Here is a 15,000-nt window from a genome sequence, read left to right as displayed (position 1 = left end):
AGGTAACATAGAGTAACACTAGACTGGAGATCCAGCCCTGGAGGTAACATAGAGTAACACTAGACTGGAGATCCAGCCCTGGAGGTAACATAGAGTAACACTAGACTGGAGATCCAGCCCTGGAGGTATCATAGAGTAACACTAGACTGGAGATCCAGCCCTGGAGGTAACATAGAGTAACACTAGACTGGAGATCCAGCCCTGGAGGTAACATAGAGTAACACTAGACTGGAGATCCAGCCCTGGAGGTAACATAGAGTAACACTAGACTGGAGATCCAGCCCTGGAGGTATCATAGAGTAACACTAGACTGGAGATCCAGCCCTGGAGGTAACATAGAGTAACACTAGACTGGAGATCCAGCCCTGGAGGTAACATAGAGTAACACTAGACTGGAGATCCAGCCCTGGAGGTAACATAGAGTAACACTAGACTGGAGCCGGCCCTGGAGGTGTCCTACAGCAGATCTATGTTGACCGTGGGACTTTGTCTCCGTCTATGCTATGTTTGTCTCCAAGCACTGTCTCTCTGTGTGAAAGCACACATTTCCCAGTTGGGATGGCGTTTTGGCCAAGAGCTGTGTTCATAGCTAGGCTCTATACCACTCTTGTTATTGATTGGTTCATTTGAGTGAATTTGAATATTTTCTGGATTGATATAGGTCTTCCATCTCATACAGTGAGACATGAGGACCGCTAGACGCTACTGAAATAGAATGTTCTAGATCAGAATGTTCTGGACCCCTGTCAGTCATTGGGGCCCTGGCTGGCATTCCGGAAGCCAAATACCCACTGGGCCCTCAGAGGCACATCTTTTCCATAGGATGCCACCCAAGCATTTCCTCCATTGACTCTACAATAATACTGCTGGCACATAGCTGGCAGACCACTGAATGTATAGAAATCAAAGGCTCTTTCTGTCCCTTTGACGGTCACTGTGATGTCCTGTAGCAATGCCACAAAGCCAGTGACACTGTCAACACTGGTGGACCAGCAAGTCCTTCCTGCTGCTGATATAGAAGCACCTCCAATGGATGATTTTTATATATGTATTCCAGGCCACAGCCAATCGATGTGGATCCTCTCCCCTTCTCTTCTCTCCTCTCCTCCCCTCTCCTCTCCTCTTCTCTCTTCTCACCTTCTCTCCTCTCCTCTCCCCTTCTCTCCTCTTCTCTCCTCTCCTCTCCCCTTCTCTCCTCTTCTCTCCTCCTCTCCCCTTCTCTCCTCTCCTAATTATCTTCTCTCCTCCTCTCCCCTTATCTCCTCTCCTCTCCTCTTCTCTCCTCTCCCCTTCTCTCCTCTCCTAATCCTCTCCTCTCACCTTCTCTCCCCTTATCTCCTCTTTTCTCCCCTTCTCTCCTCTCCTCTCCTCTCCCCTTATCTCCTCTTCTCTTCTCTCCTCTCCTCTCCTCTCCCCTTATCTCCTCTTCTCTTCTCTCCTCTCCTCTCCTCTCCTCTCATTTAAAAAAAAAAAATGTGTCATTTAGCAGACGCTCTTATCCAGAGCGACTTACAGTAGAGTGCATACATTTTATTACATTTTTACATACTGAGACAAGGATATCCCTACCGGCCAAACCCTCCCTAACGGCCAAACCCTCCCTAACCCGGACGACGCTATGCCAATTGTGCGTCGCCCCACGGATCTCCCGGTTGCGGCCAGCTGCGACAGAGCCTGGGCGCGAACCCAGCCCAGCCTGGGCGCGAACCCAGAGACTCTGGTGGCGCAGCTAGCACTGGTGCCCTAGACCACTGCGCCACCCGGGAGACCCCTCGGGTGGCGGGGTCTCCTCTCCCCTTATCTCCTCTTCTCTCCTCTCCTCTCCTCTCCTCTCCTCTCCTCTCCTCTCCTCTTCTCTTCTCTTCTCTCTCCTCTCCTCTCCTCTCCTCTCCTCTCCTCTCCTCTCCTCTCCTCTCTGCTTAGAACGTCAGAGAGTCTGTGTGTTCCAAATGGCACCCTATTTCCTAGAGTGGACTCCTTTTGACCAGTGAAAAGTAGTGCACTATATAGGGAACAGCGTTGGTCAGTGTCATTTAAGATGAAGGAGGACGATTTGTTTTCCATGAGCATATTGGATGACTGTCATGTATATTTCCTTCACCCAGTTCAATGTGACAGCGATGGGTTTAGGCTACTAACATCATACTAGAATTTTCCCTGTCATTAGTCCAACATTTGCAAACAAGAGTTTCTATTGGACAAATTTAGTTATGTTTATCCCTGTTTTATTCCGTTTGCTTCCGTTTAAGAAACCTTTTTCAACAGAATCGGCAGAATGAATACACCCACGATCACTCGTAAACACAATTCCCTTTCATAGCAGCCACGTTGTATTCCTTCTCGCATCTATAGCCCTCTCCTCCTCTCACCTTGTCCCTTGGCTTGTGGACTTCAATGCACAACACATCAGCTGTATGTGACCGGCAAACCGCTACACACAACCTACATCGTTGTCACCATATTAGCTAAAGTAACGTCATAGTCAGCATAGTTAATAGAACTAACGCGTTAGTAAACCCTCTACAGTCGTGTAGTAATGTTGCAGTCTACAGTCAGTAAGTAGTTAGACCAGGGGACCCCGGTGGCAATAAATTAGTCAAACCAAAAGCTTACCTTGACTTGGAAGAGTTCCAGTGTTGTGTTGGGTAGTCATTGCCAGCTAGCTAACATAGCATCCCTCTGTTTAAGCAGGGTGTTTCAGTAGGCTAAACTAGCTAGCTTCATTTGCTAATTAAGTAAGTGAAAATGAAAAAAAAAGGACAATCTCTCTCTCTCTTGCTTCTCCTTCATTTTGGAAGAAATTAATTTGTTTAAAACTGTTCAACTAGTGTCTTTCTCTCTTTGAGTCAACTACTCACAACATTTTATGCACTGCAGTGCTAGCTAGCTGTAGCTTATGCTTTCAGTACTAGATTCATTCTCTGATCCTTTGATTGGGTGGACAGTTCATGCTGCAAGAGCTCTGATAGGTTGGAGGACGTCTTCAGTAAGTTGTCATAAATACTGTGTAAGTCTATGGAAGAGGGTGAGAACCATGAGCCTCCTAGGTTTTGTATTGAAGTTAAAGGTTCCCAGAGGAGGATGGAAGCTAGCTGTCCTCCGGCTACAACATGGTGCTACCCTACAGAGTGCTACTGAGGCTACTGTAGACCTTCATTACAAAATAGTGTGTTTTAATCAATTATTTGGTGACATGATTATATTTAGTATAGTTTTATCTAAAAAGGATATTTTTTTATGTTTTACAATTTGCTTTTAAATGAAATTCACTGAGGAGGAGGGTCCTCCCCTTCCTCCTCTGAGGAGGGTCCTCCCCTTCCTCCTCTGAGGAGCCTCCTCCCCTTCCTCCTCTGAGGAGCCTCCCCCCCTTCCTCCTCTGAGGAGCCTCCTCCCCTTCCTCCTCTGAGGAGCCTCCCCTTCCTCCTCTGAGCAGCCTCCCCTTCTTCCTCTGAGGAGCCTCCCCTTCCTCCTCTGAGGAGCCTCCCCTTCCTCCTCTGAGGGTCCTCCCCTTCCTCCTCTGAGGAGCCTCCCCTTCCTCCTCTGAGGAGCCTCCCCTCCCTCCTCTGAGGGTCCTCCCCTTCCTCCTCTGAGGAGCCTCCCCTCTGAGGGTCCTCCCCTTCCTCCTCTGAGGAGCCTCCCCTTCCTCCTCTGAGGAGCCTCCCCTTCCTCCTCTGAGGAGCCTCCCCTGATAGGGAATATGGTGTCATTTTGGACACATCATTGTCAAGTGTTAAGATGAAACCAAGGGACCAGTTTGTTGTCCTTAACGTTCCTCACAAACAGGGTGTGATTACCAGAACAAGTAGAATGCCTGGATCAGACCAACAACGGCATTGCAAAAATGCTTTTTCATTATGCAATTCAACATTTTTACTGGATATGTGGAAAACAAAACATTCACCTTTTGCTGCTATTTCTGTCAAGTCTACGCGTACAGTTTGATGCACCACAGAACACAGAACACTGAACACAGAACACAGAACACAGAACACACTGCAACTGACTATGCAACTCAAAGCTGCATGGCCAGCGCAGCATTCCATTGTAAATGAATGTAATTCTGGTGTACCAAAACGCAAAGACGCTGTAGGTGTGATCGAGGCTTTACACTGACATTGCGCCTGGCTAGATAGCTTTTGCATAGAGTTCAGGAGAACATTTATTTTTCATGCCTGGGAGCTTGATGTGCGGTTTGTGCTGAAGTGCGCCCCCATGTGGCAGCTATAAGGAATAGCAGGTTATTACTGTAAAACCACATTGATATGTACTGTAGGTCTGAACGGGTTATGTTACTATGTAAAGGTATTTATATAAGACAGCCTTGAGCCTGAATTAGTCCTTGATTCATTCACAGCAGTTCAAGTCTTATAAAAGATGTGTGATGTAGAAACCACTCCAAAATATGTTTTCACTTCTGCAAAAAGCGACCATACAGTCTGTTGTGATATTTACTGCTGTTATTTCAAATAATAACAATTCAATTGTTAGATGTATTTTATTGTTAGGAAATAGATGAGAGCAGATACTTTGACAAAGGGGTCCGTTGTCTTCAGATTTTCACATTGTATTCTTTATAATCAGCAACGTGGGATTTTCATATTGTTCTCAACGTCTAGTTTTCACAATCAGTTGTGCATTCATCCCTTTTAGTTACTGTAATATAGTATGCCATCAAATCTGAAAATACTGACCTACAAAAGTGCAGATCTGAGAAAGAAGAAGAATCTAACTGTAGACCAGTAAGTCATGCTTTTCATGTATTTCCTCTCATGTCGTCCCAGAGTACGACTGTACGTCACAGAAGCAGAAAGAGAAGAAGAACCTGTTTTCCAAGAGAAGAGCAGGAAGCCTGTGAAGGTGGTGTGGTGAGGCCCGGTCATCAAAGGGTCCTGCTGCAGGGTGACTACAGACTGTATCTCCTTCTTCCTGCTGCAGGGTGACTACAGACTGTATCTCCTTCTTCCTGCTGCAGGGTGACTACAGACTGTATCTCCTTCTTCCAACTGCAGGGTGACTACAGACTGTATCTCCTTCTTCCAACTGCAGGGTGACTACAGACTGTATCTCCTTCTTCCTACTGCAGGGTGACTACAGACTGTATCTCCTTCTTCCTGCTGCAGGGTGACTACAGACTGTATCTCCTTCTTACAACTGCAGGGTGACTACAGACTGTATCTCCTTCTTCCTACTGCAGGGTGACTACAGACTGTATCTCCTTCTTCCAACTGCAGGGTGACTACAGACTGTATCTCCTTCTTCCAACTGCAGGGTGACTACAGACTGTATCTCCTTCTTCCTACTGCAGGGTGACTACAGACTGTATCTCCTTCTTACAACTGCAGGGTGACTACAGACTGTATCTCCTTCTTACAACTGCAGGGTAACTACAGACTGTATCTCCTTCTTCCTACTGCAGGGTGACTACAGACTGTATCTCCTTCTTACAACTGCAGGGTGACTACAGACTGTATCTCCTTCTTACAACTGCAGGGTAACTACAGACTGTATCTCCTTCTTCCAACTGCAGGGTGACTACAGACTGTATCTCCTTCTTCCTACTGCAGGGTGACTACAGACTGTATCTCCTTCTTCCTACTGCAGGGTGACTACAGACTGTATCTCCTTCCTACAACTGCAGGGTGACTACAGACTGTATCTCCTTCTTCCTACTGCAGGGGGACTACAGACTGTATCTCCTTCTTCCAACTGCAGGGTGACTACAGACTGTATCTCCTTCTTCCAACTGCAGGGTGACTACAGACTGTATCTCCTTCTTCCAACTGCAGGGTGACTACAGACTGTATCTCCTTCTTCCTACTGCAGGGTGACTACAGACTGTATCTCCTTCTTCCAACTGCAGGGTAACTACAGACTGTATCTCCTTCTTCCTACTGCAGGGTGACTACAGACTGTATCTCCTTCTTACAACTGCAGGGTGACTACAGACTGTATCTCCTTCTTACAACTGCAGGGTAACTACAGACTGTATCTCCTTCTTCCAACTGCAGGGTGACTACAGACTGTATCTCCTTCTTCCTACTGCAGGGTGACTACAGACTGTATCTCCTTCTTCCAACTGCAGGGTGACTACAGACTGTATCTCCTTCTTCCTACTGCAGGGTGACTACAGACTGTATCTCCTTCTTCCAACTGCAGGGTGACTACAGACTGTATCTCCTTCTTCCTACTGCAGGGTGACTACAGACTGTATCTCCTTCTTCCAACTGCAGGGTGACTACAGACTGTATCTCCTTCTTCCTACTGCAGGGTGACTACAGACTGTATCTCCTTCTTCCAACTGCAGGGTGACTACAGACTGTATCTCTTTCTTCCAACTGCAGGGTGACTACAGACTGTATCTCCTTCTTCCTACTGCAGGGTGACTACAGACTGTATCTCCTTCTTCCAACTGCAGGGTGACTACAGACTGTATCTCCTTCTTCCAACTGCAGGGTGACTACAGACTGTATCTCCTTCTTCCAACTGCAGGGTGACTACAGACTGTATCTCCTTCTTCCTACTGCAGGGTGACTACAGACTGTATCTCCTTCTTCCAACTGCAGTGTGACACCATTGGAACCCCCTTGTCCTCTCCATCTGTTTCATCACCATCGATCACAGTCACCATTAGAAGTCCATTTTTATACAGCGACACTCTTCTCCCCTTGCTGGAGGTTGTAAAGGCAGTGTATGTGAAGTAGTAGACTCCATTAACCGGTGCTCTGAAGATACCTGTCACCGGACTGTAAGCCTCACCAATATTGTTGAAGACATGTTTGTAGACCAGGATGACATCATCACTATTTGGTCCTTTGGATTCAGACAGCGAGGCTGAGAAGGCCACCTTCGGTCTCTCTCTGTTCTCTCTCTTCAGTTCCTCCACGGTGGCTCCCATCTCATTCAGTTTGGTGCTCTGTTGAGCCACAATGGCTCTCAGCTCCTGGAGCAGGACTCTCTGTTCCTCCACCTGGCTCTCGCTGACCCTCAGTCTGGCTTCCACGACGGCTGGTTCAAAGCGGTTGATCATCAGTCAGATGGTTGTTCGTGGGGACGTCTTCAACACGCCCCTCGTCCCCATCTTGTGGACCTGTGTGGTGTTGTCAGTTTCAGGGCTGTCACTGTGCTGCAGCTGTCCGTCAGAGGCACAGCTGCAGAGGACAAACAGCAGAGCTTCCACAGTGCTCATCTTTTCAGATCGATTGCGGCATCCTTTGGTATCAAACACCCAGACTCATTACTTAGAAACGTGAATAGTTCATCATTTACTTAATCATTTACGGTGTAAAACAATTAGGGGCTGCATGTTCTGATCTTCACAGTTCACACTGCTAATAAATGATAGATAACATTAACTTCAATTTGTCCTGCCAGTAAATCACAGTCAATCCTCTAGATAAAAAATTAACACGCAAATAGGCCTGATCAATTCATCAATATCACACTCGTTTTAATGTAATATAACCTACTTGATCTCTATAGCGTCATATTTTTGTCTCCATCAGCCTAGATGTAATTACTATATCTTGCCACCTGAGGGCAGTGGTTAGCCTCTATAATAGCCTACTCTGCTGTTCTATTCTATGCTGGGATTCGGGACAGATTGTGGTGACTGTTAGATAAACAGGGAAATGTTTACTTTGTCAATTTAACCAGCAGAGGGCGCTGTTAACCCAAAACAGGAATATTGCTTCATTATAAAATTGCCCTCAATAAATAATTATTTATAATCCGTCTTTTTTGACTGTCTGGTCATATAGTCCTGCAAACAAATGCAACCAATCGAGAGAGGTGTAAGGTATGAGATGTGTTTGTGTCGGTGAAACACTAATAGTCATTCTAAAAGGATTTATCACCTTAAGTGAATTTGAAAGACACTGAGAATTAGGTGTCCTATTAGGGGACCCAAACGCGTTAATTCATTCATGAATTTTTATCCACTGAAACTAAGGTCAAAGGGGTCAAGCACAGGGAAACGAATGGCCTACTAGTAGACCTATTGCACCCGTATTACACATTCAAACAACATCATCGGATGTATATTGCAGGCAGTCAAGACACTTTACAGGAGGGGAGGGGGGGTCGGTCTAGGATGGAAGGCGACGGCGGGCGCGTGAAAAGTTGATGGTTGGGGTGTAGGCCTAGGGGTTTGGGGAAAGATGAAAGGCGCGACGACAGTGGCATTATCATGCAGAGACCGGTCGGAAATCGAATGGCGTCTCTCTCGCGCCAGTCAAGGCCCTATGACTCTCTGATCTGGTCTATGGAATGGAGCCCAGTAAAAAGGAAGACCTGGGGAAATAGTTGGTTAACCTGCTTGGCTGGAGCCCTATGCGTCCTGCAAGTGCCATGAGCAGAGCTACAAAGCTCTTCGTTTATTTCGTTTTCTGTGAACATAAATGGAAATGTTTCTAGTTTTTTTTTTTAAGATAGTATTCGAATGTCCTTACCTATGTTATATTTTTACACAGTGCAAAGTAAAAGTTTCCCTTTTTTTCGGTTGTTACTGAATTCGATTCGTTTAATTGCTCCTCATAACATGTTTTTTTTTTTTTTTTTTTTTTAACCTTTATTTAACTAGGCAAGTCAGTTAAGAACAAATTCTTATTTACAATGACGGCCTACCCCGGCAACAACACGGACGACGCTGGGCCAATTGTGCGCCGCCCTATGGGACTCCCAATCACGGCCGGATGTGATGCAGCCTGGAACAATACGCAAACGTGTGTAGCTATGCGCATATGGTTCAAAATATGTGTAAAGCCGTATTTGTAGTTGTTAGGCTATGGACTATTTTATTATCAAGGACTCTGATTGTCCGCTTTAGAAAGTGGTGGGACTTTAGATCAAAGGGTCCCGTTCCAGCACGGCGTTTTACTTTGTCTTTGCGAACATTTGACATAAAGAAAGCTGCTTCAACACGCCTTTTCTTCAGAGGACCTGGTCTTCAGAGCTCAATGTGTGGCCGGCTTTATTTTCTTATCCAAGGGAGGATTAAGGTTTTCGAAGCACTCACGTTTATTCAAACAAATCATCAAGTCGAAGTAAAAGGGGGGATTTAACGCACATGAACTTTGATGGAATTGGGACATTTTCCAAAACGTTAAACTCCATTAATCTCTCTCTGGCACGCACGAACGCACACACACACACACACACACTCACACACACAGACACACACACACACACACACACACACAGGTATGTCTTACTAACTTGTGAGGACTTTCTGAGTACCAACAATTAATTCCCGTTCAAAATCCTATTTTCCCTAACCCCTAAACCTAACCTTAACCCTAAACCTAACCCCTAAACCTAACCTTAACCCTAAACCTAACCCCTAAACCTAACCTTAACCCTAAACCTAACCCCTAAACCTAACCTTAACCCTAAACCTAACCCCTAAACCTAACCTTAACCCTAAACCTAACCCCTAAACCTAACCTTAACCCTAAACCTAACCTTAACCCTAAACCTAACCCCTAAGCCTTTTTACAAGTGAGGACCGGCAAAAGGTTTGCTATTCTTGTGAGGACTTCTGGTACTCACAAGTATAATAAAACGTGTACACACACACACACACACAGTTTTAAATAGGTGTTTGTATTGGTGCCATGTCTTTCTTTTTGTTTTTACCAATAAAAAATAAATGACAATTATATTACGACTATTTTAATAGTGCTTAAAAATCCTTATTGGATTAGTTTAAATTGGGTCCGTGTGGTATTCTAGTGACACTGGGAGGGCCTTGGTGTTGAGATGTTGCTCTTTAGTGCGCAACTTCTGCAGAATCAGGTCTGAGTCACATTAATGACTGTTTGCTACGTACACTGTTGTCTCTCTCTCTCAATTTCAATTCAAGGGTTTCTCTAAATGCACTTCTCTCTCTCTCCCCATTTGGTGTGTTCCCATGTCTTGCTATGACACTCCGGTGGTCTCCGTCTTGCGCAATGCCCCCCCCCCCCCCCTTTCATGTACATATTACCTCCATTACCTCGACTAGCCTGTACCCCCGCACATTGACTCGGTACCGGTACCCCCGTACTGTATATAGCCTCGTTATTGTTACTTTATTCTTTTTTATTACTTTAGTTTGTTTCGTCAATATTTTCTTAATAAACATTATTTTCTTAAACATTATTTTCTTAAAGTATTGTTGGTTAAGGGCTTGTAAGTCAGCATTTCACGGTAAGGCTACACATGTTGTATTCGGCCCATGTGACAAATACAATTTGATTTGACATGAACGGTGTTCCCCGCAGGCGTCCGTCCCTCCCCTTGCCCCGTAAAACAAGGGGGAGAAGAGGGGGAGGAGAAGAGGGGGAGAGAGGGATGGGATGAGGAGAGGCAGTCAGTGTTTAGAGTGTAAACTTACAAAGTAGATCAGATCGAGACAAGGAATGAACACTTGCTCAAATGTTTTCATAAAGAGCCTCGTCTTTTTAATCTCCTGGGAAACACCAGTATGAGACCTGTATCTTATCGGATCAACAACAACATCCACGTCATCTTTTCATGGACGGTGTTTTTTAATTAACGTTAGTCCTCATCAGAACGCACATCTGATGGGTCTGTCTCCTTACTAAACGCATCTTAGCCTATAGATCCTAATGCGTAAAAATCAGGTTTTCTTCCTTGTACACATTTTACGCACGACTGGGAATTAGGATTAGGCGTTCCGAACAGACTTTAGACAAAGCTACAAGTCAATAAAGTCGTGGGGACAATGCGCAGGACACCTTATCTCCACGGAATCGGATATTGACTCTTGGTTGTCTCGGCATCGTCATCTCTGTGAACCCAGTCAGGAACCCCCCCGCAGCGGATTACAGAGGTTGTTTTTTATCCGTCTTTTTCACAGAGGGGGCACTTCTTTCCCGTGTTGGTGTTTGTTGGCGGTGACGGTGGCACACGGGGCCATGGAGACCAGGACCAGCCGGAGACCGTGCAGCAGCGCCCAGCAACACTTACTGCTGGCGGTCGCTCTCATCGCATGCAGCTCGCATCTACTGGTGGACGCCAACTCCTGGTTGTAAGTTGAACTTTTTTCATGTCAAATTATTAACTCTGTACAGTTTCTATATCGTTGCGTAGTTTAGTTCATGCGCAATTGATTCATTAATTGACAGATGGTGGGTTTTGTGATTGGGGTTTGAGAGAGCGGAGTCCGTGTGTTGTTTAATGTGTTGTGGTGTCGTGTGTTCTGTTGGGTCGTGGAGGAGACCAGTGGGAGAACAAATGTGGTGACTTTGTCACAATATTTACCCATGCTACGCACAAATGGCCACGCTGTTTGTGGACTGGGGGGAGACCGCAGGACTCCACAGAGTGGAACGCCGCATCTTGACCTTGTGCGGAGAGTTTGCTGCCAAACGTTCCACTCTGATGGAGAGCATTCCAACCATATTCCTCATCATCTGACATCGATACAGCATTATTTCATTGTTAATACCGATGCGATATTTACCTGTCTGTATTTACACAGTAGAATAGACTATATATGTTTTCCTTTATATTTATTATTTAATTTATGCATATTTATGCATATTTGCCATTATTGCCAATTGTATCGCTTTATATGACATATTGAAACGGCGCATCTTTGACTGAAGCTATATAGGCTAAAATACTTGCTATTTACGCCTCATCCAGACACTATACTAAACGTTTATTTTCTCAACACTGTATATAACTACCAACCTCCTATTTCCCATCCGTGCATGCAGGTCGTTAGCGATGAACCCTATCCAGAGACCGGAGATGTACATCATCGGGGCCCAGCCTCTGTGCAGCCAGCTGACGGGCCTCTCCCAGGGGCAGAGGAAGCTGTGCCAGCTCTATCAGGACCACATGGTCTACATAGGCGAGGGCGCCAAGACGGGCATCAATGAGTGCCAATACCAGTTCAGACAGCGGCGGTGGAACTGTAGCACGGTGGATAATGCATCCGTGTTCGGACGCGTCATGCAGATAGGTAAGCAAGTCACATGGTGGGATTGGGATTTAGGCTAGCTCTGGTCCAGGGCGTTTGTGACCGTTTATTTCACCAGCGGTTAGTTAAGGAACGCGCACGAATGCGCTGGACCAGAGCTAATGAGTGATTGGCCTATGCGACGGTAGGTGATGACACATGTTTATGTTTACATTTTGAATTCCCATTGTAAAATTAGAAGTAGTGCACTTTAGAGGCAACGCTGATAACTGTATCTGTATTCTTGAATGTGTTTTTGTATCAGTTCAACTATTAATAGTGGGACCTTTTAACTAACTTGATGATTCCAAATAAAAAATCGTTGCGCTTAATTGTCAGTCAGATTTCTCTCGACAATTGAGTGTTAGTTCCGTTCTGTAGTTAGATGAGGTGTATGCTAGAGATGGCGGTGTCCAATAGCCCATAGCTTCTCTATTCTCCCTCTGATGCAGGATCCCCCTCCGACGGCCAGTCAGGCCGACCTCTCCCCTCTTCCTCGCCGTTCCCAAAACAGCAAAGGAGTTGTTTGCAGTCAATCGCGAGGGTTTTATTGAGGTGTTAGCCTGCTATTGTCCACGTCCTCCTTTTGAAATGCAATCATGGGATGACACGGACTCGGCAGATCCGGGCTGCTATTTGAAGTATCGGTTCTATGGGCCAATAAAAGTCCTCGTCTTTATCGGGAGCTCCGGCTCCTGCCTCCTGGCTCACATTTAACCTACACATTCTGTGTTTAAGAGAACACATAATTAAAACTTTTTGACACGTGACGTTTCTGTTATAACAGTGCCAGGAATCAGGATAGCCAGTCAATGGCAGCAGAGTGTAGTGGGCCTCTGCGGAGTTGCGGTTTACATGGAATATTACCAAAAAATCTTTATTTTACTGACAGACGGACATTGTAAACTGATGCCCTCTTTCTTGGTTGGCCAACGTGGCATTCACAGGCCAATTACTTCCAAATGTATGAAAATATAGGCTATGACTATATATAGATTTTTTTTAATATCAAACTCACGAATTATTTAAGCATTTCCAAATCATATAACGTCAACAGAATTTATTTTTCATTGTTTACGTTCCCCAAAACACATTTGGAGAGAGCGTGCCAGCTGCCATGGTTACGTTTATTTGCTTGTATAGAGAGTAGTAGGCCTCCCAAGGCTACGATGCTGAAGGATGTGAAACCTTGAGATCTGCATTACAGATGGTATGTCCATCCAAACCTGTCAGGTAACACCCAGTGATTGATATATACACTAGATGTCCGATAGGGGGCGTTGTGTTGAAGCCGTAGTGCCTCCAACTTTGAAATCCCCCACAGTTGTAAAAAAAAATATTTTGGAATCTATAGAAATTCATTTATTAATGTATACATTCGTTTTTTCCACATCTATTCTTTTACTGACACATTAGAGCATACTTGTAAATTATATTATGTGAGCTAAACATACAATAAAATAAAAAATAAAATAAAAATATATATATACAGTGGGGAGAACAAGTATTTGATACATTGCCGATTTGGCAGGTTTTCCTACTTACAAAGCATGTAGAGGTCTGTCATTTTTTATCATAGGTACACTTCAACCGTGAGAGACGGAATCTAAAACAAAAATCCAGAAAATCCCATTGTATGATTTTTAAGTAATTAATTTGCATTTTATTGCATGACATAAGTATTTGATACATCAGAAAAGCAGAACTTAATATTTGGTACAGAAACCTTTGTTTGCAATTACAGAGATCATACGTTTCCTGTAGTTCTTGACCAGGTTTGCACACACTGCAGCAGGGATTTTGGCCCATTCCTCCATACAGACCTTCTCCAGATCCTTCAGGTTTCGGGGCTGTCGCTGGGCAATACGGACTTTCAGCTCCCTCCAAAGATTTTCTATTGGGTTCAGGTCTGGAGACTGGCTAGGCCACTCCAGGACCTTGAGATGCTTCTTACGGAGCCACTCCTTAGTTGCCCTGGCTGTGTGTTTCGGGTCGTTGTCATGCTGGAAGACCCAGCCACGACCCATCTTCAATGCTCTTACTGAGGGTAGGAGGTTGTTGGCCAAGCTCTCGCGATACATGGCCCTATCCATCCTCCCCTCAATACGGTGCAGTCGTCCTGTCCCCTTTGCAGAAAAGCATCCTCAAAGAATGATGTTTCCACCTCCATGCTTCATGGTTGGGATGGTGTTCTTGGGGTTGTACTCATCCTTCTTCTTCCTCCAAACACGGCGAGTGGAGTTTAGACCAAAAAGCTCTATTTTTGTCTCATCAGACCACATGACCTTCTCCCATTCCTCCTCTGGATCATCCAGATGGTCATTGGCAAACTTCAGACGGGCCTGGACATGCGCTGGCTTGAGCAGGGGGACCTTGCGTGCGCTGCAGGATTTTAATCCATGACAGCGTAGTGTGTTACTAATGGTTTTCTTTGAGACTGTGGTCCCAGCTCTCTTCAGGTAATTTACCAGGTCCTGCCGTGTAGTTCTGGGCTGATCCCTCACCTTCCTCATGATCATTGATGCCCCACGAGGTGAGATCTTGCATGGAGCTCCAGACCGAGGGTGATTGACCGTCATCTTGAACTTCTTCCATTTTCTAATAATTGCGCCAACAGTTGTTGCCTTCTCACCAAGCTGCTTGCCTATTGTCCTGTAGCCCATCCCAGCCTTGTGCAGGTCTACAATTTTAGCCCTGATGTCCTTACACAGCTCCCTGGTCTTGGCCATTGTGGAGAGGTTGGAGTCTGTTTGATTGAGTGTGTGGACAGGTGTCTTTTATACAGGCAACGAGTTCAAACAGGTGCAGTTAATACAGGTAATGAGTGGAGAACAGGAGGGCTTCTTAAAGAAAAACTAACAGGTCTGTGAGAGCCGGAATTCTTACTGGTTGGTAGATGATCAAATACTTATGTCATGCAATAAAATGCAAATTAATTACTTAAAAATCATACAATGTGATTTTCTGGATTTTTTAGATTCCATCTCTCACAGTTGAAGTGTACCTATGATAAAAATTACAGACCTCTACAT

At 45.1% G+C, this 15,000-nt stretch overlaps 1 protein-coding gene across 2 annotated transcripts in view; it reads left to right on the top strand.

Annotated features, from left to right (window-relative positions):
• Positions 1–15,000, top strand: part of wnt5b (wingless-type MMTV integration site family, member 5b) — a 194,659-nt gene that overhangs the window by 156,677 nt on the left and 22,982 nt on the right. The window contains exons 3-4 of one of the 2 annotated variants that reach the window (XM_071331831.1): positions 10,859–11,029; positions 11,724–11,971. In XM_071331831.1, coding sequence (XP_071187932.1) covers positions 10,917–11,029; positions 11,724–11,971 — 361 coding nt within the window. In that variant the 5' untranslated portion in view covers positions 10,859–10,916. Of the gene's footprint in view, positions 1–10,351; positions 11,030–11,723; positions 11,972–15,000 lie in introns of those variants that run through there. The other variant, XM_071331832.1, reaches the window with a different exon arrangement.

Source organism: Salvelinus alpinus, chromosome 11 (assembly GCF_045679555.1).
Source record: "Salvelinus alpinus chromosome 11, SLU_Salpinus.1, whole genome shotgun sequence".
Classification (NCBI taxonomy): Eukaryota; Metazoa; Chordata; class Actinopteri; order Salmoniformes; family Salmonidae; genus Salvelinus; species Salvelinus alpinus.
This window is presented reverse-complemented; position numbering and strand designations above follow the sequence as displayed.